The sequence below is a fragment of the Marmota flaviventris genome, chromosome 10 (assembly GCF_047511675.1).
Source record: "Marmota flaviventris isolate mMarFla1 chromosome 10, mMarFla1.hap1, whole genome shotgun sequence".
In the NCBI taxonomy this organism is placed as follows: Eukaryota; Metazoa; Chordata; class Mammalia; order Rodentia; family Sciuridae; genus Marmota; species Marmota flaviventris.
In genome coordinates this window covers 16,627,589-16,650,546 of record NC_092507.1, presented here as the reverse complement: position 1 = coordinate 16,650,546, position 22,958 = coordinate 16,627,589, and the positions used below count along the sequence as shown (strand labels likewise).

Here is a 22,958-nt window from a genome sequence, read left to right as displayed (position 1 = left end):
GCCCTCTGTTGGCCTCATGCCTCTCCCTTGCCCACGCAGTTTTGGGGAATTCTCAGATCTGATGAAAACCCTGGATAAAGCAACAAGACCCCCGGTGCCAGTCTGAACTCCCACCCTGACCCTCCGGCTGATGTGGGCAAATACTGCCCTTCTTTTCTCCTGTGCTAATGAGGAGGCTGGCGCAGGCTGATGGGCCTGCTTTCTGGTGAACAGCACTGAGAACCCCTGCAGGGTTGGGGGGAGGGAGTGCTGGGATCCATTAGCAATGCCTGCCACGGGGAAGGGAATGGAGGGGGAGCCCCCACAGGCCATTCCTGATCTAGAGCTCTTCCAGGGCCTGGTGGTAGGAAGCTCTGCCCAGCCTTCCCTCCCCTGGACCCTCTGGGCTCCCCCTACCCTGAGGAAGGAGTCCAGGGAGCCGTTCTCCATGAACTCGGTGATGATCATCACAGGGGTGCTCTTGGTGACGACGCCCTCCAGGTGGATGACGTTGGGGTGGTCGAACTGGCCCATGATGGAGGCCTCACTCAGGAAGTCCCGCCGCTGCTTCTCCGTGTAGCCCGACTTGAGCGTCTTGATGGCCACGAAGATCTCCCTCTTGCCTGGCAGCTTCAGGTGGCCACTGCAGACCTCACCAAACTCCCCTGGGACAGACACATCAAGAGAGGCGGGCTGTCATCTGCCGGGTGGAAGTGCCATCGCCCTCTTCCCTGTGCCCCCTGCTCCCGGGGCCTGCGGGGGCTCTTTCTCTCTGATGGTCAATTCTCCCTCTCAGACACAGAACCCCTCTGAAGTCCCAGCCACCTCTGGGAGAAGAGAGTAGGGTAAGGAAGTCCTTCAGGGTTGTCCCGTGGCACCTGGTGGGGACCCAGGGAACTGGGAAATGGGGAGAGGGATCTGGAATGAATGACAGGAGGAAGGACAAGGCCCTGGGGGAAGAGCCTGGGAATGGGGTTCTGGACCCATTCAATCTCTGACTTGCTGTGCAAGGTCTTGGTCACCCTGTGCCTCAGTTTCCCCTTCTGTCTGCGAGGTGGTTTTACCAGAGGACCTTTGAGGACCCCTCTTCCTTGGGCTTCTGGGTCCCAGGACCTCATGGTCCTTGCCCCCATCCTGCCCTCTGCCCCAGGAGTGCACCCTGGATGGTCCCCCCCCATGGCTGAGGCCACGGTACCTGTAGGGACGCAGCCACCTACCTGCTCCGATCACCTGCTCGATTTTGACGCAGGAGATGTCGATTTCCTTGGCGAACTCCCGCACTGCCTCATTTGGGTCCTCGTAGGTGAAAGGGTCAATGTAGATCTTCATGCCTGGGGTCACTGGGGGACAAGACGAGGCCCGGTCACATGACTGATGGGCACAAATGGAAACATGGGAGCCAGTGCCCCCCAGAACTGAGCCAGCCCCTGCAGGGCACTGGACTGTCATGGAGCAGGTGGGCACTCAGGAGGAAGGTGAGGGGAACAGAGAGACCACAGAGGTGACAGAGAGGTTCTAGCTCTTGTTCCCACTTCATTGATTACTAATGGCTTTTGGGAGCGGGTAAGACGGTCTGGGTTGACTAGTGATGTCTGCTCTGGGTGTGGCCCAGGTGAATAAGGAAGATGACTACGACAGAGAATCGGGGGTGCCGAGTAAGGAAAGAAAAAGCCAAGAGACAGAGAGAGAATTGGAACTGGAATTAAAAGGGGCAGGCCTCAGAGCATGGTGTTCTTGGGGTCCTGCTAAGATCTCCCCCTGTCTCTCCAGGCCTGGTGAAACCTCCTGTCCCTGAGCCATGTCACCTGCACAGCCCTCCCAGGCAGGCCCCACAGCCTGTAGGGACACTCCATTCACCAGGGTCTGAGTACCCGTAGCTCCTTCCCTCAATTCCTGGGTCCCCCACTAGTCAAGGCCAGAACCCTTCAGATCCCTGATGCTCTGTTGATCAGCATGAGGCCAGGCATGGGACCTACTAATCTGATTCCTGAAGTAGATTTATTTCTATTTATTTATGTTTGGTACTGGAGACTGAACCCAGGCACACTCTACCATGGAACTCAATCCCCAGCCTGTTTTTTAAACTTTTTGATTTTGAGTCAGGGTCTCGCTAAGTTGCGAAGACTAGGTTTGAACTCGCGGTCCTCCTGCCTCAGCCTAAGATACTGGAATTACAGGTAGGCACCACAGTGCCCGGCAGATTTTTATTTTTTGATGCAAAAAGACAAGGCAAACTTCAAAGACCCAATTCTGACCCAGCCATGAGTCTGCAAAACACTTTGAAGGAAAGGAAAGAGGGTCCATCCGCATTCCCCTCCCAGACAACTGGTCTACCTACCACCCGGAACTTCCGGCCTCCCCCACCCTGGCCTTCCTGGGTCCTCCCGAGCTTCCTGCCCCCATTCTCCCACTGCTCTGTGAGCTGCTACTTTGGAGGCAGCAGCTCTGGGAGTCAGGACGAGGAGATGGCATCTAATTGTTAGCAGTGAAGGTGCCCAAGTGGGCTTTGAGGTCTTGCTGTTCTCTCCCTTAGCTCCCCTGGGTCCCCCCTTTCTGTCCCTTGTCCCTGGCTGGCCCAACAGGAAGGGTCTCCCCAGTTCTGCTGGGAGGAAGGCTGAAAGCCAGCCACCTTGACCCACGGTGGTGAATGGAGCCATCGATCCTGCTCAGCCGTGACCTTGGACATGCTAGCTGACCTCTCTCAGCCTCTACTGCAGACATTCCAGGAATCCAGGAGTTGGAGCTTGTATCACAGCCTGGAACTGGCCCCCTGCCTGTTTTGTAGATAAAGTTTTATTGGAACACAGCCACGCTCATTCCTTTGCCTGTGGCTACTCTTATCTGGCAGCAGAGTTGGGAAGAGACAAGAGATCCACCATCTGCCCCGTACAGAGAAGTTTGCCAAAGCTGCTCGGACACTTAGCGGTATCCGGGATGCTCTGTGTGGGTGCTGTCAGTCCCTGTAGGTCAAGGGTTGTTCATTGGGGCCTGTGAGCTGCTTGGCAGCCCCAGAATGGACTTTGGGAGGTCTGGTAACCTCCTGGGACGGAATGCATTTTTTACCTCCTTTTTAAATTCAAAAAGAAACTCATGCTCTTTATAAAGTCCGAAATTTATGGAAATAAAGGTAGTTGAAAAAAACTCCCTGAAAACCCAGCCCGAGTACAGATCTCCAGTTCCTTTTATCTTAGACTTTTCTACACCTACACACACAGACACATTGTGTTTTTCTGGCCATGGGATCCAACACGTTCATCAGAGTCTTACAGGAATCTGAGACCTCAAAGGAGGTGGAGAACCACCGTCCAAGACGGAGAGCCTGGGAGGAGGCGTGGGCGCAGATCTGTCCCCATTCCTCCCTCTCCTGGCACACTGTGCAGAGCTCAGCACACAACAGGCCCTACCCGTCTGCAGAGCCTAGAGAATCCAGATGACAGAGACAGAACAATAATACCAGCAGCTGTCACTTGCTGAATCCTTTGTCTGGGCCCAACACCGTGCCAGGCTCTTTATAGGCATTATCTCATCTCTTCCTTCCAACAACTCTTGGAGGAAAGGATAACTACCCCCATTTCACACATAAGGAAACTGCAGCTCAGAGAGGCCAAGTAATTGGGCCAAGCCCACACAGCTGGCACAGGGAGGATTTGAACCCAGGTCTGTCAGCCTTGAGCCAGGGCTAGTACTCTCAATCAATCGCCATGTTCACTGCTTCCTGGATCTGGCCCAGCCTCCTCCACTTGGAGCCTTCAGCCATGACCTCCCCTCTGCCAGCTCCTCAGGGCCAGGGATCAGCTCCCTGGAGATGGTCTTTGACGGTCAGATGCAATGTGTGGCCCATGGGTCAAGGTGGCTGGCTTCCTCCCAAAGAACTGGGGAGACTCTTCCTGTTGGGCTAGCCAGGGACAAGGGACAGAAATGGGGGATCCAGGGAAGCTAAGGGGGAGAACAGCAAGACCTCAAAGCCCACTTAGGCACCTCTACTGCCCACCATTAGATGCACCCTCAAGCCTTGGCTGGGGGTGCTGGTCAGGAGGACTTTGTTCCTCAAAATCCACGTGTTGGAGGCCTGGCCCCTCACTGTGGTGGGGTTGGGCCCTTTCAGGGGTGGGGCTGGGTGCCAGGTCATCTGGTCACTGGGGGTATTGTCCTGGGCAAGAGTTGACAGGTTGACAGGTCTTACGGAACGTTGGCCCGCCCCTGCTGAGAGCTGCCAGGGCCTCACGCAGGCCGTCCCCGGGGAGCGGCCCTTGCTTGACTGAGCCTGGATGAGGACCTCTGTGGGCTCAGGCTGCCCCAGATACCGTGCTGTTGTTTGTGTGATTCACAGCGGTCAGGGCCTCTGACGGTCATCCTGAAGCCAGCCGGGAACCTCAGGCCGTGGGGAGGACGCTGCACACCTGCAGGGTCCTGGGTTTGAATTCCAACTCTGCCGCTAAGGACAGTCACCAGGTTGAATCCAGTCTCAACCACCGTGTTGATCCTGCTGTGTGCCCCTGGGCAAGTTACCTGACCTTGGCTCACTTGTTTTAATCTGCAAAACCAATAATAAGCATCTACCTCGTTAGGGGATTGTGAGGATTAAGTGAGAATATCTTATTAAAGGGCTTAGTACCTCAGTTGCAAATAGAAAGCAGTAACTAACTACCTGTTAGAAAAGAAGCGTTGGCTGTTGCTAAGGACTATTATTATAAAGCACCTTAGCTTCCACGAATTCACTTACAACCCTGTGAAACAAGGGTTCCATTCCTGTTATCTCCCATGTAAGGATGCCAAGACTCAGAGAGGTTTGGTAACTTCCCCAAGGTTGCCCAGCTGGCCAGCGGCAGAGGAGGGATGAGAAACAGGGTCGGTTCCTCAGACTCCTCATCCAGGCATCACAGGCCTTGGTCCCCCCTCAGCACCTATTTAAGGATGGAAAACATGAGTCCCCACAGGGACTTTGCAGTGACATGCATCTCTGGGCCTCACTTCCTCCTGTGTCCGGGCCACACGGGGCTGCTGGGTGGGTCTGGGATCACAGGGCAGGCGGTGCTTTGAAAAGAACAAAGTCCTGCTCAGATGCGACATCACAGCGCAGGACTCAGGAGTGTGAACTTCGGTTTTAAAGTGTATTGATCTAGGAACAGATCCTGGGTCTATTTTTAAAACACCCCTCACCTGTTTCCTTGTTATTGACTCAAATAACTCCAAATAGCTCCAAATAACCGCGCTCCCAGATGGCTCCAGGTGGCAGGGCGTGGTTCCCCTGGCTTGGCAGAGGGTAGGTGGCAGAGGGCAGGTGGCACAGGGTGGCTGAGTGCGCGTGCTCTGGCGCCCTGGGCTGGGGTTCACGCCAGGCTCCTTCTCTGAGCAGCTGAGCGACCCGTGGGCCTCAGTTTACTCATATTCCAAGTGGGACATTAAAAGGATTAAACGGATAATCACACGTTAAACATTAAAACAATTCTGGGCACATAGAAGGCACTCACTATGTCCAGCCACATGGACCCTCTTGATTTCATTACTTGGGGACAAGCGGAAGGGATGTCATTGATGACTATTTTTTTTTGGTGCCAGGGACTGAACCCAGGGGCACTCGACCACTGAGCCCCATCCCCAGCCCTATTTTGTATTTTATTTAGAGACAGGGTCTCACTGAGTTGCTTAGGGTTTCACTAAGTGGCTGAGGCTGGCTTTGAACTTGCGATCCTCCTGCCTCAGCCTCCAGAGCTGCTGGGATTGCAGGCGTGGGCCACCGTGCTTGGCTTGGATGACCTATTTTTAAAGGACAGGTGATTTTTATTTCTGGGCAGTTAAATGTGTCCCTTTTCCCTTGAGTTCCTTTTTCTGCCTTATGCTTAGGAAGTCCTTCTCCGTCTCCCTGTTGGTGGGTACTTCCAGGATCTGCCGGGCGTTTTAATGGTTCACTTATTTTTACATCCAGGCCCAGAACTATTTCTAACCTAGGACCCCGTCCTTCCAGTGGTCTAGCTGAAGGTTTAGTACCTGGAACTCTCTGGCTCACACCCACATCCAGGCCTGCAGGAAATCTACCGGCAAAAGATGCAAGAATCCAACCACTTCCTCCCACCTCCCCCGGCGCCACCAGGTGTTGTCACAACCATGTCCCCCCAGATGATTCCAGCAGCCACCTCACTGATCTCCCTGCTTCAGCCCTTTTAGGGTCCATTCTCCATACAGCAGCCAAGAAGTCCTGCCAGGGCACGACTCAGAGCCCATCAGTCCTCTATTCAGAACCTTCTGTGGCTCCCCATTTCACGGAGAGTAGAAGCCAAGGCCCTGCCATGGCTGACAAGAATCTGCATATCGTGGGTCCCTCTTGGCCACCCTTCATTTTGCTCTGGTCACACCGGCCTCTTTGCTGCTCCTGAAAACTGCCAGGCTCAGCCTCAGGGCCTTTGCACTGGCTGTTCCCACTGCCTGGAATGCCCTTCCCTCGGGAACCTCCAGCTTCTTTGTGTCTTTGTTCAAAAGAGATCCAGCTCCAACTCCCTGCAGCCCCGACCCCCGTGACTCCGTCCTTGGTCCTGCTTTATTTGCCTCTTCCCCAGGGCTGCATCTGCTCACGCACCGCGTTATTCAGTGGTTACATTTTGAATTCCCTGCCCTCCCCTGGAACGCGCTCTACAGAGGCGGGAGGTTTAGCTCATGTTCCTTGGTCCCCGGTGTCTAGGCCAGTGCCTGGACTTCACAGTGAACCCACCACAGATGCGTTACGGTGAAGATGCGATGAGGCCCCTCTTTCCCGGAGGTGACCATCCGAGGCACCCTAGGGTACCCCACCGAGTACGGTTTGAGAACCGTGTGGGACCTGCTGGAATTCCGTCGTGACGGATGAGCCTCTCCCAGCCCCTGTGCTTCCCGCTGCCTGGTTACCATGCTGCCGAGAGCCCGTGGAGGAGGCTCCGGAATCCACTTCTCCCCTCTGGCCTTCTGCTCTGGGAGCGCGGGTGGCACGTGCATCCCCAGCCCGGGGACAGTGGGGGAGTTAGGGGCACTGACGGGTGGGGGAGGTGGCCACCAGGAGTCCCAGTGGAGAAAGGACGGGGGCTGCAGTCCCAGGGTGGACACGGGGAGGAAGGGGCCTGCTGCCTCTCTCTGTCCTCCGTCACCCCATCGTTCATCAGTTTGTTTATTTATCTGCAGATGGGTGTCCAGGGCCTACTATGTGCTGAGCACCCTGCAGGTACCAGGGAGCCCTGGAGAATGTCAGGCACAGCCTAGAGTCTTCAGGGGACCCTGTTGGAAGGAGGAGAGCCCAGGAAGCAGCTGTCACCACTCGGCCTGGCTAGAGGGGGCTGTGCAAGGCCAGACGAGGGCTGGGGAGGTCCCTGGGGCCCAGGGCGAAGGGCCCAGGGCGTCAGCCGCGGGGTGCGTACGTACTGTGGCCGCTGGTGTAGTGCTGCAGCTTGTCCGTGTACTCGGAGTCGGCGCGCTCAAACCCCCGTCTTCTGGAACAAGAGCAAAGGGCTGGAGCCACCTGCAGGTGCCCAGGGAGCTGGGAGCCACAGCAGGTGACAGGGAGAGGGTGGGCACGCCCGGAAGCCACTCCCCTGCCAGGTGGCTCCCTGCCGCCCCCTGCCTAGTGGCTCGCCCTTCTGGTCCCACTTGTCCCTTCCCGCCTAGGTCCAGGCTCAGTCTTGCCCTGTTCCCTGTCCAGCCACCCCCTTTAAAGAGAAATACCATCTGCAGTCACCCGGGGGCCGCTGTGCACCTGAACTTATGGTCTGGTCCGATCGAAGGCGGGGACTCTTGGGCAGTAGGGGGAGAGGCTCTTTGCGCTGTGCCCAGCAGAGCCCGGGGAGCGGTCCCTCCTGCCCTTCCTCTTGCTGGGCTGGCCACTTGGGAGGCCCTGTCCCCCAGTGGGCTCCTAAGTCCTCCCTGACTTTCCAGCACTTTAGCCAGTGCACACTGGGGTGGTCTGCACTGCCCCCCGCGTCCCTGTAGCTCCTGCCATTCTGAAGTCCTGTGTGTCCACTGTGCTGAGACGCCCTCGGTGCTGCAGCATCCGTGTCCCGCTGGGCCACCCCCTGCATCGTGGCCTCCCAAGGGCAGCGCCCAGCTCAAGGGATGGACTGTGGACGGTCACGTGGGCTCTGGGCCTACAGAGTCACCCCCACCCCCCGCCTGGACAGCTGTGGCCTCCTGTTTGCACACTCGGCTCAGGAATGGCTGATTGGAGGGAGGGACCCTTGGGGACAGCGGGGCCTGGAGGGGTAGGGGCCACCCACCTGTTACACACGATGGCGATGACAACCACGGCGATGAGGAAGACCAGGCCGGCGGCCGAGGAGCCGATGACGAGGGGCAGCTTCTCCTGGATGCTCGTCTGGTACTCGGCTGGGAGGAAGCACAGGGCGTCTCAGCCAGGCTCGGGGGTCCTAACGCTGTACCCCTGCCCCTCCCCGCCGAGGTTCCCAGGCCCTGTCCTCCTCCTGACAGCACCTGTCACGTGTCTGAATGGAGAAAGCCACCGCTTACCAGTGACTTTGGGCAAGTCTGTGGATCGGTCCACTCCCCAATCCCTCATCTATAAAATGACCACAACACCTACATCTCCATGTTGCTATGACAACCAACGATTATATCAGCTGACCTGAACCCAGAGGCCGTTCAGAGCACTCACTCTGGAGTCAGAGTCCCCGAGCGTGAGTCACTATGGTGCCACGTCCTCTCTGTGGGACCGTGATGCACTTCCTGCAGTGACCCCATTTTACAGACGAGGAGACTGAGCTCGGGAGGTCGTGATTTGCCCAAGGTCATATCCTCAGGAAGTGGCGGAAGCCAGAGATGTTCAGCAGGAAGTGCCGCCATAGATTAGTCATAAGAGTAAATGCATTACGCTAAGACATGAATTTAGGGCCCGGGAGCCTCTGAAACGTTTGGCCACAGAAAGGCCAAAGCCTGTGCTGAGCAGCTGAGCAGATGCTGACAAGAGACACTGGAGTCTGGGCACAGTAAAGGTGCCCCGTGGAACCTTTGGGACCTGTAGATGGTGTGGCTGTCTGGAAAAAGGCCCCGGAGAACCACAGCCGCGGCGCTGGCTACTAGTCAACGAGGGCCAAGCCACGGGGAGCCTAAAACCAGCCGAGTGCTGCGTCCCTTGTCCTTATACTAGTTTGATGGTGAGGATGATAATGACATAGTTGTTATCACCCCAACTTGTGGCTAAAAAAAAACAACTGAGGGTCAGAGAGGTAACCCCGTCTGTCTGGCATCTGAGGTCACTGAGGTCACGCTCCTTTTAAACTCCTTAGGCCACAGCCCCTGTTCCCTTGCCCTGGCAGACATGACTAATCTATCGCGGCACTTCCTGCTGAACTTAGTTGCGGCTTCTGAATTCTCAATCCCATTGCAAGTCATAGCGGTCATTTATGGATCGAATATGTTTACTCTCTCAGATTAACTATGAAATTATCATTTTATAGATGAGAAAAATCTGGAGGAGGAAATGAAGTGATTTGCTTCGAGTGGCCCTGCAGGTTAGGCCTGAGCTTCCCAGCGTCCTGGGAAGGGAAGTGGCCTGGCCGATGGGATAGTGACCGAGAAGCCTGTATCTCTTCTGGGCCACAGAAGCAGAGGTGCCATGAAGGGTTGTGCGGTCTGTACACTGACCAAAGGTTTGCAACTGGGAGGGAGGGAGGCTGGCGCCTGGAGGGGGGAGCCTTTCCAATCTGCCCAAAGCTTTCACGGTACGGGGGCCCTGGATTTGTTCTCTCTGTGGAACCGGTGCCCCCCTTGCTCCCTGGACTCCTCACCTTCTGTCATGGTCTGGAAGTACATCTTGCCGCTGTAGCGCCCGTAGCCAGCCACGGTGCGTGCCCGCACCTGGAAGACATAGATGGCGCCGGCTTTGAGGCCCTGCACGGTGACTGTGTTGGTGGGGCTTTTTATGGCTGTGGCGTTGTACTCACTGAGCTCCTGCCGGGGAAGAGAAGAGGGTTAGTGGGGCTATTGCCCATGGCCTGCTGCCCGCTGCCCACAGCTGCCACATGGGGTGGGTCTGGCCCCATTTGTCACGTGGCCACGCCCTTTGGCCACGGGACTTTGCAGTGAGCAGAGTGTATTTCTCTGCCTCATGGTTGCTGGATTCAGCCAGGTGACCTGCTTTGGCCATGGGAGTATTCTAGTGGACGCGATGTTGGTGGACGTGGCGAGCAGAGCAAGCAGGGGGCGGGCAAGCTCTGCACGTTTGCTGACGTGGCCTGACTTCTGTGTTGACACCACGTGCCTTGGAGGGGCTTGCCCCAGGCCACAGCTGCTTCCAGAATGAGAACCGGTGGATACTTTGACCCAACCCCTAGGCTGAAATGGGGCCAGGCTAGTTAGTTCCCAGACACAAATCCAGGAGTAAGAACAACGATGGCTTGTTGCTGTGTGCCACTGGGTTTTGGGGACAGTTTGTTTTGCAGCAGCATCTCAGCAACAGCTGACCAATACACGTGACAAGTGGCCCGGTGGGTGCAGATCCTAAGGACTAGCCCACAAGTGCCTGGAGACAGCAGGGGGGGGGGTCTCTTCCTGTGCCAGGTCATCTGCCTCCTCCTCTATCTTACTACTTCTGCCCCTGCCTCCTTGTCCAGTGCCCTGATGGGTCAAGTGAAAGGGCCTCTTCTCAGCTAAGATCATGTGTAACAGGTGGCAGCTGCTTTGGGACTCAAAACCAGCCTGCACCAGGAGCCACATCTAAGTCCATGCTTTGGGAATCTAATGTTCCCTCCTTTGAGAGGTACAGAACACCGATTCTGGCCTCCCAGCCACGGCATGGGAGGTGGTTGGGCTTGGTGCACGGGATAGGGGTCCAGGCATCTGTCAGCCACCAGCAGGTACTTTTTCAAGTGCCCTCTCTGCACTGGGCCTGGCTGGCCACTGGGGTTCCACGGGGAGCTAAGGCACAAGCCCTGGCCTTGGAGATCGGCCCAGCAGAGTAAGAGGCGCGAGGATCTCAACCGTTTGAGGATTATGAAGCTCTTGGAGGAACTGATAAAAACCCGTGGACCGGGCTGGGGATGTGCCTCAAGTGGTAGCGCGCTCGCCTGGCATGCGCTGGGTGCTGGGTTCGATCCTCAGCACCACATAATAATAAAATAAAGATGTTGTGTCCACCAAAAACTAAAAAATATTAAAAAAAAAAACCCATGGACCCTCATCCAGAAAAACACGCGCCTGATGGCACCCGCCAATCACGTATACACCTCGGAGCCCTCGTAAGCCCTCCTGAAGCAACGAAGATGAGCATGAGCAACGTCACCAAGGCATTGTCACGCGGAAGATAAGGTCGCAAACTGGAGCCAGACCTGCTGGATTCAAGTCCTGACTTAGTGCCTCTGTAGCCTGGGGCGACCTCCTGAACTTCTCTGTGTCTCCTTTTTTCTGTGGAGTGGGAGTAATAAGACCCCCCACCTCAAAGCACTGCTCACAGGCTGAAGTGAGCCAATGGGTGCTCCCGGTGCCAGGGGGCGGGTCCCGGTGAGCTGAGGGGGTGAGACCTGGCCTGGGGAAAGCAAGGGGGAGAAGAGCCTGGGGTGGAGGCTAGAGAAGGGGCTGACCTGCAGGTGTCCTGCCAGGGGCTGCAGCAAATAGGAGGTCTCTTCCTGTGCAGGTCATCTGCCTCCTCCTCCAGGAAGCCTCCCTGACTTCCAAGCCAGATGTGCCTCTCTCTCATCAGGGCCCTGAGCACTTGCTGTGGGTGCCACAGGAAGGGGATTTCTGCCACCTCCCCTTGCCCGGGGCTCAGGCCCCTTGGCCACCTTGACTGTAGGTTCATGAGGGAGGGGCTGTCCCTTGTTCTCCTGCACCAAGCCCAGGGTCCTGCACACAGAGTCCTTCCCCAGTGCCCACAGAGTGAGGCTGACTCCTGCCACATCCCATCCCTAAGGTCCTCCACACTTCATCTGTCCCCAACCACTTCCTCCTTCCCTGAGAGGGCTGCCAGGTCTAGCACACACTCAGGTGGCTCAGCTGAGCGTCAACTTCAGATTATATATATATATATATATATATATATATATATATATATATATATTATATAGTGTGTGTGTGTGTGTGTGTGTGTTGGCACCACGATTGAACCCAGGGTGCTTAGCCACGGAACCACATCCCCAGCCCTTTTTATTTTTTATTTTGAGACTTAAGGCCTTGCTAAGTTGCTTAGGCTGGCTTTGAGCTTGTGATCCTCCTGCTTTAGCCTCCTGAGCTGCTGGGATTACAGGTGTGTGCTACCGCGCCTGACAGGTGTGTGTGGATATATGTATGATGTTAGTATGTCCCATGCAGCATTTGGGACATAAACTAAAAATTATTATTTTTTTTAATTCAAATCTAACTGGGTGTGGTGGTACCTGCCCCTAATCCCAGCAACTCAGTAGGCTGAGGCAGAAGGATCACAAGTTCAAGGAATTTGAGCCACTTAGTCTGGCAACTTAGTGAGACCCTCTCAAAATACAAAAAAATAGAAGGACGCAGCTCAATAGTAGAGTGGCCCTGGGTTTAATCCCCAGTACAAAAAAAATCTAATCTAATCTTGTGTCTTTCCTTCCCTCCCTCCCTCCTTCCTTCCTTCCCTCCCTCCCTCCCTCCTCCCTTCCTTCCTTCCTTCCTCCCTTCCATGCTGGGGATCACACCCAGGGCCTTTGCTGGGCATATGCTCTACCACTGAGTTTTGCCCCTAGCCCTGCGCCCTGTGCCCTGTATTTTCTCGGGCAACCCCACCTTACCTGGGCAGTCTGAGCTTTTGCAGGCAGGCTGCCACCGTCCAAAATGCCCTTCCCTCTTCTCTCTGACATTTTACCTCTGCTGGAGAAACTTCCCTGGTGTGCCAGCCCGGGGCTGCCATCTCCTGCCTTCTGTTCTGTCTGTTGTTCTGTTATATGGGTCCATATTATCTAAGATGTGGGTTCCCTGAGGGAGGGGCCACCTCATTCATCTGTACACACTAGGTGCTCAGCACACAGTAGGTGCTCACTAGCTAGTGACCTTAACATTCAGAATTGCCAAGATCTGGGGTGAAGTACCAGGATTTAACACTAGGTGCCGCTATCCCACATCGGATCTGCTCAGGTGTGAAAAGTGGGTTGGGTTCTGCAGGCCCCGTGGGTGTCCACGTAAGGATCGCAGGTTTTCAGGTCCTGCTGATATGAGGGACACGAGAGGTAACTACTGGTGCCACAGGAGAGTGAGGAGCCAACTTGAGCAGATCCCTTCTCTAACGCTGGGTGCAGAATGGAGCCTGGGATTAAAGACTTCAAATATCAGCTCTTCCACTTAAAGGCACCTTGGGGAGGACCTTCTCTGCCCTGAGCCTCTGTTTTCCACTTCAGAAAATGGAGCAAAGCATGCCAGTCCCTCCAGGCCGTTGTGAAGATAAAATCTGATCAGCTGCTGCGGGGCCACCAACTCCTCATCTGAAAAGCGATTCAGTAGCGCCCATGGGTGCTGGGCAGAACATCAGCACGAAATCCACTAGTCCCTCGTTTGAGTCCTTACCCAGAGACCGAGGGCCACAGTCACCAGGTGCATGTCCTGAGCTACCCGAGCCTTGTTTTTCTCTCCTCAAAAGTGGGATAACGCCAGCGGGCACCATGGTGGGTGGTTGTGGGGATTCAGCCTGAGAACACGGACGAACTTTCAGCACGTAAGTCCTTGGCGCACACATAAGGACTGAAATGCGGCTGTCACCAACATCGCTATCATCTACGCCATCACAGGCTAAGTTCTCACGGTGATCAGTAAATGGCTGTGAACGGGTGAAAGGCCTCTCCCGGTAGGTGCTGCTCAGTGCACTGAACACAGGTCACCCACCCAACCTCTGTGCCCTGGAGCGTCCTTCCCCTTCACGGCTGCCCTTCACATTTCTGTTGGATGAAGGCTGACATCCGTGTGGCCCCTGAGGGCCCGTCCCCATCAGTCAGCCTCGCCGATGCCTCTCCTAGGGGTCTCGGGAGCTGAGGGAGCTGAACCAGGGGTTCAGGGGCAGCTGCCAAAGGAGGCCACCTCCCCCTGGGAAGGTGAAAAGGGCCTGGCCGGGTCTGCAGCGAGCCTAGCGCCCTCCAGCAGCCACATCCAGGAACCTTCCGGCGGAGTGGAGGCCGCCCGGGGTCCTGGCGGCTGGGCCATCCCAGTGGAGCTGGGAAAGGCCGAGCAGAGCCCACTCCAAAAGAGCGCCTTTCTGAGGCAGGAAAGGAGGCGAGGGAAAGGGGACAGGGTCCCCGGGGCCCTTTCGAGGAAGACCTGGAGCATTCCCTGAGGGAATCGGCCGCAGGCATCCGGGTGTAGCTGAGAACCGGCTTTGGACAAGGGCCTCCCGACACCTCACCGACCGAGTCCCTCCCCCTGCACCTCGGCATCCCTGCTCCCCTCTGCTTCTGTCCCTCTTTTGTACACTCGTCTGGCTGCCACCCTCCTGTACCCACAGCCCTGCTCCAGCAGGTGTCACACGACACCTGCCAATCACCTACCCCAGGTCCCCGAGCTCCAGGATGTTGTTGGATCTTTCAGCTTCTCACAGCCACTGCTGCCCACCCCCCAGGACATGTAGCCACCATTTCCCATGAGAGCCCTGTGCGGGGTTCCCTTGGGTCCCCAAGTCTCCCCTGCAGTCTGCTCTCCACACAGCAAGCTACAAGGCCCCTGAATGCACCCCAAGTCAGATTCCATCATTCCAGAACCTTCCCATCATACCTTAACTCCCTCCAGACTCCCAGGGCCTGGCAGGCCAAACACACCAGACCCAACTCCTCTCCAGCCTCTTCCCCTGCCGCCCTCCCTCTGGCTCCCATTGCTCCCGCCTGACGCCCCTGAGCCTCGCCTTCTCTATTTCCTGAATGCAGCTACACATTCCTGCCCCAGGGCCTTTGAGCATGTTCTGCCTGCTGCCCCAGTGACCGCTCTCTCCACATGCCTATCTGTCAGCTCTTCGCATCCTTCAAGGCACAGCTTAAATGTCACTAAATGCAGGCCTCTCCCACCCATGCCATGACTGGCGGCCTCTTCTGGGTGCCCCGGGACATTTGCTGACCCTTCTGTAGCTGGCATCACACCTGTCTCATGCTGTTAGTGTCTGAGTTTGTGTTTAGGTCCCTGAGGCCTCTGGGCCATCTGGTTGCTTTCCGTATTTCTGACTCCCATGTGGACCTGGTCCAAAGTTGGTGAAGATGACGGTGAGCGGCCATTGTCCCCCTTCCTGGTAGCAGAGGCCGAGTGGCCCCTCTCTGCACCCCAGGCCCCGGGGATGGGCTGATGAGAGCAGGGCTGTGTCATCACGGGGGCGCGGGGCTGCCATACACGCTCTCAGTCTTGCCCTTCTACACCACTTGTCCCCAAGGTTCTCCGTGGCAGGGCCTGGTCCCGCCTACCGCTCACTGGTCATCCCACAAGCACCCTGGGAAGCAGCGGGAGGCGGGAGTGCCAAGCAGGGAGCGGGGAGCACAGTGCAGATCCTGGCTCTGCCCCGGCCCCTGGGGCTCCTGGACTAGTTACATACTCCCCGTGCCTCGGTTTCCCTTCCTGTCCCCCGCTGGAGAGTGGGTGATGTGCTTGGCACAGAGAGGGCTGTGAGCCGGGAGCAGGCGGTCACCTCGGCTGCTGCCCAGCCTGCTGGCCCTGCCCCTGGCAAGGGCTGGGATCCTGGGCAGCGTTGGAAACTGGGGCAGACTCCTCCCAGCTCACACCTCACAGCCCCCAGGCCTGCCTGCCGAGGAAATGGGTCGCAGGCAGGACCCACACGGGGCTCCCTCATTTCCGCTCCTGTCTTTGGGGACACACACTTTCGGTTTCATTTAATCACAAAGCTTCTTAATTAGGTTTTTTTTTTCTTTTTTCCTTTTTGAATTCGGAGTTGCTAAACCACCCTGCTGGAGCGGGCAGTAGGGCTGTGCCCGGCCTGGGTTGCCTGGGTCTGGAGTCTGGCCCACTGCCAGGATGCCAGCTCCCTGGCGGTACCACGGGGCCCAGCGAGGGTGGAGTCACCCTCCCATGTCACCTCCAGTGCAGGCCCTCGGGACGGCTTCTCTGAGACATCCAACAGACCTCTATGGAGCACCTCCTGTGGGCCAGGCTCTGGGGAACCGCACAGAGAGCGGCAGGGTCTCCAGCCTCTATTGGCTGATCCTTGGGCCCAAAGCAGAGGCAGCAGAGACTTCGGCGACACCGGCACCAAGAGGGGTGAGGAAGGAGAAGAAGGGAGGACGGGGCCTGGCCCAGGAGGTTGTGCTCCAGCTGAGAACAGAAAGGAGGAGCCAGCGGCGGGAGGGGTGGGGCGTGGCCGCGCGAGGGGCGTGGCTGTGGGGCGTGGCCGCGCGGGGGCGTGGCTGTGGGCGTGGCCCTGGGGCGGGGCGGGACGTGGTCCCTGGGGATCCATCGTCAGCCCCAGACCAGGTGCCTCCTGTGTGCCAGGCCCAGGGGGCTGGGAGAAGCTGGTGACCAGGAGAGCCGTGGTCCAGACCTCTTGGAGCGCACCGCCTGGAGGAGGGGACCCAGGGGACTGCAAGGAAGCGCGCAGTAGCTGGGTAAGGCTGGATCAGGGTGGGCCCGGTCCCTGAGGTCACCAGGGTCTGGCTGTCACAGCAGTTCACAGGCTGCAGGGGCAGGGCGGCAGAAAGCAGGGCTCCAGCAGCTCTGCGGACACTGGCTCCCTCCCTTCCTTTGAGCCTTTAGGGGCGCCTTTCTGTGCAGTTCTGGTTCCCAATGGGCCTTCCTCCACTACGGATTTCCGATCAGTCATTTACACCCTAGTCTGAATGCAAGTCCCGCGACACTTTTCCTCTCTGTGGCTCCTGTAGGGAGCAGGGACGGGAAGTCTTCGGTCAGCGGGGAGGGCTTCAGGGCCTCTGGTGTCCGTCCTATGGGTGGCCAGCTGCTGTGTCTACCCTCCCACCCTGAGTCACGCAGGCCCCGAGATTCTCCTGGCCTTCCATGATGCTGCCCTTGACCACCCTGCGGCGGGCAGAGTGGGAGAGCAGGGAAGGGGGTGCACCTGGGCAGCCATGGCCAGGCACCACGGCGGGCGCCAACTGGCCTCCCCTGCCCACAGCACAGACCTCTCCTACCACAGAGCCTGCCTCACCCGCACCTGCCCAAGGTCACACAGCTGGTTACGGACGGAGCTGGGGGTTTGAACCCGGGTTCTCCCTCCTAGTCTCCCTCCTGTGCTGCTCTAAAGGTTCAAGAGAAATCACGCTCTCCACAGCCAGGGCTCTGGGCGAGCAGGACGGAGGGGGGGGCTCCATCCCGGCCCTGCACGGGATGTAGATAGGTGTGGGGGTGCTCATTACCAAGAAGCAAAACTTTTTGGAAGCTACTTTTTTTTTTTCAATCTCAGGCCCACTGAGATCAAGACAGAGGGGTGCAGGGGTGTGTGTGTGAGGGCTGCGTTCATCCAGATGGCTGGTGGACCCCCATTGCCAGGAAAACAAGGCACAGAGAGGCGAGGATGCGTGCCAGAGGCTGCACAGCAGGGGAGGGTGGGGGAGGGGGAGCCAGTGGCCTGACTCAGACGGAGGCCACTGCTCTTCTCCTCTGGGGGACAGGTGGGGACACAGCGCGAGCACGGCTACCTTCTCATAGTACTGCAGCTCGTAGTCCAGGATCACGCCGTTGGGCTGGTCTGGCTGGGACCACGACAGGGTGATGCTGTCCACGGTGCGGCTCACCTGATGCATGATGGACACGGCCGACGGCGCTGAAAGAGAGGCCAGTTCAGGGGTCAGTGGCCCACGCGAGGAGGAGAGGCTTCTGACCCAACCTGAGAGGTGCCAGTATGGGGGGAGGCTGTGGGACCAGAGAGGAGGGGCCAGCTGGACGGCAGGCAGGGCAGAGGGTCAGCAGGGCCGGGGGCTGCTGAGGAGCTCTCCAGGCACCTTCGGGGTGCAGCTGACCTTGGCCATCCCTGGGGCCTCAAGTCACATGGAGATGAGAGATGCCCTGCGCCCCTCCTCTGGGCCCGGCCCCAGGGGGCTGAACAGGACACCCTCAGTCTCTCCGGGAAGAGCCAGTCTACTGCCTCCGGGGACAGAGACCTTGGTCATGGTGACAGGGCTGTAGGAGAGGGAAGCGATGGGGTCCATTTGTTCCTTCAACAGCTCTGCACTGGGTGCCTACTGTATGCCAAGGAATACAGCCATCAATAAAACCAACCCGAATAACCAATTTACATTTATCTTAGCATTTCTACTCTCAAGAATATCCTCCAAAAAACAGAAAATGGAAAACTTGAACACACACTTGCACACGGATGTTTGTGGCAGCACCCTTCACAATAGCCAAAAGGTGGGGACCATCCAAATACCCATCAACAGATGAACAAATTGCTGCGTACCCTCACAATGGAATATTACCTGGCCGTAAAAAAGGAATGAAGTACTGAATCGGTCTACAGCGTGGAGGAGCCTCAAGCATATGCTAAGTGAAAGACAGACGCCAGGGCTCACATACGGTGGGATTCTGTTTATAAGAAATACTCAGAGGGCTGGGGATGTGGCTCAAGTGGTAGCGCACTCGCCTGGCATGCGCGAGGCACTGGGTTTGATCCTCAACACCACATAAAAATAAAATAAAGATATTGTGTCCACCTAAAACTAAAAATAAAATAAAATAAATATTAAAAAAAAAGAAATACTCAGAATAGTATCAAATCCTTTGGGACAGAGATCAGATTGGTGGCTGCCAGGGGCTAGGGAGGGGGGAGGAATGGGGAGCGTTGGGCGCAGGATCTTCTCTGGGGGGAGATGAAAATGTCCTGGGACCAGGCAGAGGCAGGGGCTGCCGAGCGCTGTACAGAGGCTGAATTTCAACTCGACACGTTCAGTCCATCCATCAGTCTCCCCCGACCCGTGCTGTTTGGAGTGTGGCAGTTGAGGGAGATAAAAGTCGGGGCGGGGACTTTAGGGCTGGGACTCTGGGGAGTAAGTCAGCCCAGGAGGCACCTCCCGTACCCCAGCTTTCCACCCCTCCTGGCCGACCCACAGGGCTGGGCCCCTCGGCTCTGTGTATGTGAGAGTGGGGGGGCAGGGTGTGGGTGGGGGGCTCTGAGGAGCCAGGTGCCTGGGGGCAGTGCCTGGCCCCGCCGCCTGCTACCCACACGCACTGAGCCCCGAGGGGGACTTGCAGGGGGATGGCCAGCGGGTTCTTCTAACCTCTCTGAGCCTCGGTTTCCAGGTCTGTGAAATGGGACCCTTTGCTTGGACGGGTGCTGGGTCGGCCAGGAGGGAAACACCGCCAGGCGAACTTCCCTCTGTTCCTGGCGTCACCAGCGTGAGGCCAGCGTGATATTGGGCCCAGAGGGGAGCCCCGGGGGCCCTGCCTTCCGGGCTCAAGCCCTAGAGGGAGAAAGCGCATTTCTCCCGGCTCAGGGTCCACTGCAGGCGGGCACCACGCTGGGCGCTGGAAAGACCGCGAGACTGGGAAGCCGCGTGGAGCCCCTGGGTTGGAGCCGCCTTCAGGACCCGGCCCGGGGTATCCAGGCCTGAGGAAGGACAAGGGCTGCTCTGTCCCCTTGGCTCCTCGTGACATCCCCTTACGGCAAACCAAAGAGGCAGAACGTGTCCCTTAGCTTCTGCACTTCCTTCGGTTTTGGTACTAGGATTGACCCCAGGGGCGCTTTACCGCGGAGCCACCTCCCAACCCTTTTTATTCTGAGACACTTAGGGCCTCGCTAAGTTGCTGAGGCTGGCCTTGAACTTGCGATCCTCCTGCTTCAGCCTCCCAAGTCGCTGGGATCCAGCACTCACTGCACTTTCCACACCCGCCTGGGCGTCGGGGTGACTAGGAGGCTTTGCTAGAATGGACCCGCGGGCTGGAGGCCGGAGCAGCCGAGCCCTGTTGGAGTGCATTCCCACCCCTTCCCACGTGGCTTCTCACGGCCTGGCCCTGCCTGTCCAGGCTGGACTCCTACCTCGGGGCCTCCAACCCTGAGCCCCTGGGCAGCAGTTTGAGGAACTCCCTGAGACGGGCACAGGCCAGGCAGCGAGACAGGCGGGGGCCCAGCCTCGGCTTATCCCGTGGGGGCACCCAGCCAGACGCTGTATGTCACAGAATCCACCCGACACGCCCCCAACCTGCGCGGTGGGCCTTGTCCTCACACCCACTAGGAGGGGAGCAGAGGCCCTTCACTGAGGCAACGGCCCACGTCCACACGGTGAGCAGGCAGTGGAGCTGGGGTCGGATGGCCTCCCCCTCCCCTTGGCTGCAGGTGGCCTGTGACCAGGGAGGTCTGGGGACACCCCTGCGGCTCCCACTCATCTGTGTCCCGTGAACGCCGCCGCCGCCGCCCGTGAAGCACCCACCACCACCCATGCCTGGCCCGGGGTCAGCTGCTGGCCGAGGCTGGGCCCACCGCCGTGGTCTGGTCGGCTTGGGTTTCAGGCCGCTCCCGGGCTCTGATCTCCTAAGCCCGTCACCTGGGCGTGGCGAGGAGGCAGTGTTGGCCGGGACGGTGACCAAGGCGGCCAGGCTGCGGGGCTGGCCTCTCCTGGAATCCGGGATTAAGGAGAACAGCTGGATGTTCTCGGCCCTGCCTGCCCCCCGCCCACCCTGGGGCTCAGGTTTCCTTGTTGAGCCGGTCCTTGGGGGATTCTGGTATTTTCAATTACCAGCCGGGCACGCTGGCGGGGGACACGGTCAGCGGTGCCCTGTGACCCCTGCGAGGAAATGGAGCCCCAGGGAGCAAGCATGAAAGAGGCTGTGGCTGGGAGGGGGGCAGCCTGGGGCCTCCCGGCTGGAGCAGGTGGTCAGGGGCCCTGTGGCACCCCCCAAGCCCTGGGGACAGTTCCCACTGTCCCTGGCTGAGACCAGAGGCCACCCTCCCTGGTGCCTGAGTCCTTCCAGGGCTGAGTGGCTGGGATGCTGGGCCTGGGCCGGGAGCCAGGAGGCCGCTCCCCCGGCTACCGCAGGACGCAGCGTCCGGCTCCTGGCCCCGCCTCTCCAGACTTGAGCCAAGGAAGGAGGGAGACCTGTGCACTTGACCTTCGCCCTTCCACTAGTCAGGACTTCCGTGACAGCCGGAGCTAAAGCGTGGGGAGAGGTGGCAGCCACTGTGGGGTCTGAGGCTCCTCCCAGCCTCGGCCTTGTGGGCCCTGGAGCCTCCATGGCGGGGCTCAGTGGCTTCCTACTGCCCCCAGCATAGCACAGGTACCCTGCGGGCCGGCGAGGCCACCTGCCTGGTCTCCTCTCTCCCGGCACCCTCCACACTGGCCCAGGCACCCAGGTCACTCACGGCAGTTGACCTCAGCCTGGGCCCTGCTTTTCTGCCACAAGCCTGGCCCCGTGGCCAGCTCCCCTCTCTAGAGGTGTGGGCACCAGTGTCCCCCTCGGAGGTGCCCCTGAGGGCCCCTCACCCCTCCACACCCTCTCTATTTTCCTCTAGAGAATCAGCACTCTGCAGGCAGGGACCTTCTCTCCTCGGTCCCCTGTCCCCAGTGCTGGCACAGGGTGTGTGACTCACAGAAGGTCCTTACTGGTGGCCAGAGGGAGGGAGAGAGGCTGGGGCCGGGGTGGGCTTTAACTCAGCCCCCGCCCCAGCGGCGGGCCACAGAAGGCTCGCAGGACTTCCGTGACAGCCGCCGACCATTAGACCCCAGCCCCCTGTCCCCCATAGACAGCGGCCTCCTGCCTCCAGGACAGGGGCTGCCTGCCAACCTGCAGCCGCTCTTGGCCTGCCCGGGCCCTGGCAGGCACCCACCCCCAGCAAGGCCCTGCAGATGCAGCTGTTCCTCTGAGTGTTGGCCTCTTAGACCCCGGTGGCCTGCCCAGGATCGGGGGGCGGTTCTCCGGACCCAGGAGGACGCTCAGGACGGGTCTGCACAGAGGCCTCTCAGACACAGGCCTTGCTTCTTGCCTCGGGGCCTTCACTCAGGCTCTTAGAGACAGGCTGGGACAAGGAGGGACACGCAGGGACCCCGCTGGGCCTTCCAGGCAGGAAAGTCTGTGCACGGGGGCCTCCCAGGGGGACCCAGGCCCACCAGCACCCGGACCCCAGGTGGCAGGAGGCCCGGGCAACCTGGCCCAGCACCCTGTGGATGGGGATGAGGACGAGGATCCTGGCAAGGTTACGCGGGGACCGCCCCTTGGCAAAGGGCCTAGCACAGGACCTGACCCAGAGGAAGGGCCCGGGGACCCCCGGACCAGTGTCAAGATCCCCAACCCAGCAGTCCTGCTCCCAGGCCACCGTGTGACCCAGGTCAGCTACCGCCCTCTCTGCACAGGTCCCTCACCTGCAGAATGGACCGCGGCAGACACTACCCACTGCCAGCAGACTCCGGGTCTCTGTTTCTCAGATTAGCAAAATCCTGGTTCTGCCCAGTGAAAAGACTTACATTTTCCCAAGCTCTCTGGTGGTCAGAGTGGCCATGTGACAACATGCTCACCAATAGGTATAAGCCGGTATACTGTGTAGGATTTCTAGGAAATCTCCTTAAAAGGGAGGAAAGTCTACCTCTCACTCTCCTTCCATCCTGCTGCCTGGGACACGGGTGGGATGGCTGGAGATACTGCAGTCATTAGGGCCCATGAGGACAAGAAGCTGAGTATTTAAGAGTCTGGACCCCGATCATTCCACGGGTTGCTGTAACTCCTGTCTTCCAGCGTTCTTTACGCATAAGAAAAAGAAGACCTCCATTTTGTCTAAGCGCCTGTGTTAGGCTGGCTGTCCTCATCGCCCCTCAGTATCCACACTCCTTGCCCTGTGACTATGCACTCCTCTGGCTCCGACTTTGGGCCTGGCCCTGAGACTCGCTTTGGCCAACTGTGACATAAACAAACAGGATTAGCTAAGGCAGGGGCTTGAAGAGGAGCCTGCTGTCCCGGTCCCTGTGACTGCCCCCAGAACGTGTCCAGGCCACCCTGCTGGAAGCCCAGACACGTGGAGCGAGCCCTTGTCCCAGTGGTCCCAGCCAGGGCCCCCCCAGGCTGGCTGACAACCGTCAACCCCTAAACGGGCAACAGAGCCCTGGCAAAGCCCAGCCAAAGGGCTGCCGAGTGACCGG

General features: G+C 58.4%; 1 protein-coding gene across 1 annotated transcript in view; it reads right to left on the bottom strand.

Annotated features, from left to right (window-relative positions):
- Ephb2 (EPH receptor B2) overlaps nucleotides 1-22,958 on the bottom strand; it is a 97,267-nt gene that overhangs the window by 5,313 nt on the left and 68,996 nt on the right. Inside the window, exons 5-10 of the mRNA XM_071618698.1 lie at nucleotides 17,535-17,659; nucleotides 9,741-9,903; nucleotides 8,214-8,322; nucleotides 7,366-7,430; nucleotides 1,197-1,319; nucleotides 397-644 (exon numbers count right to left, since the gene is read on the bottom strand). Of these exons, the coding sequence (XP_071474799.1) occupies nucleotides 397-644; nucleotides 1,197-1,319; nucleotides 7,366-7,430; nucleotides 8,214-8,322; nucleotides 9,741-9,903; nucleotides 17,535-17,659 (833 nt within the window). The remainder of the gene's footprint in view (nucleotides 1-396; nucleotides 645-1,196; nucleotides 1,320-7,365; nucleotides 7,431-8,213; nucleotides 8,323-9,740; nucleotides 9,904-17,534; nucleotides 17,660-22,958) is intronic.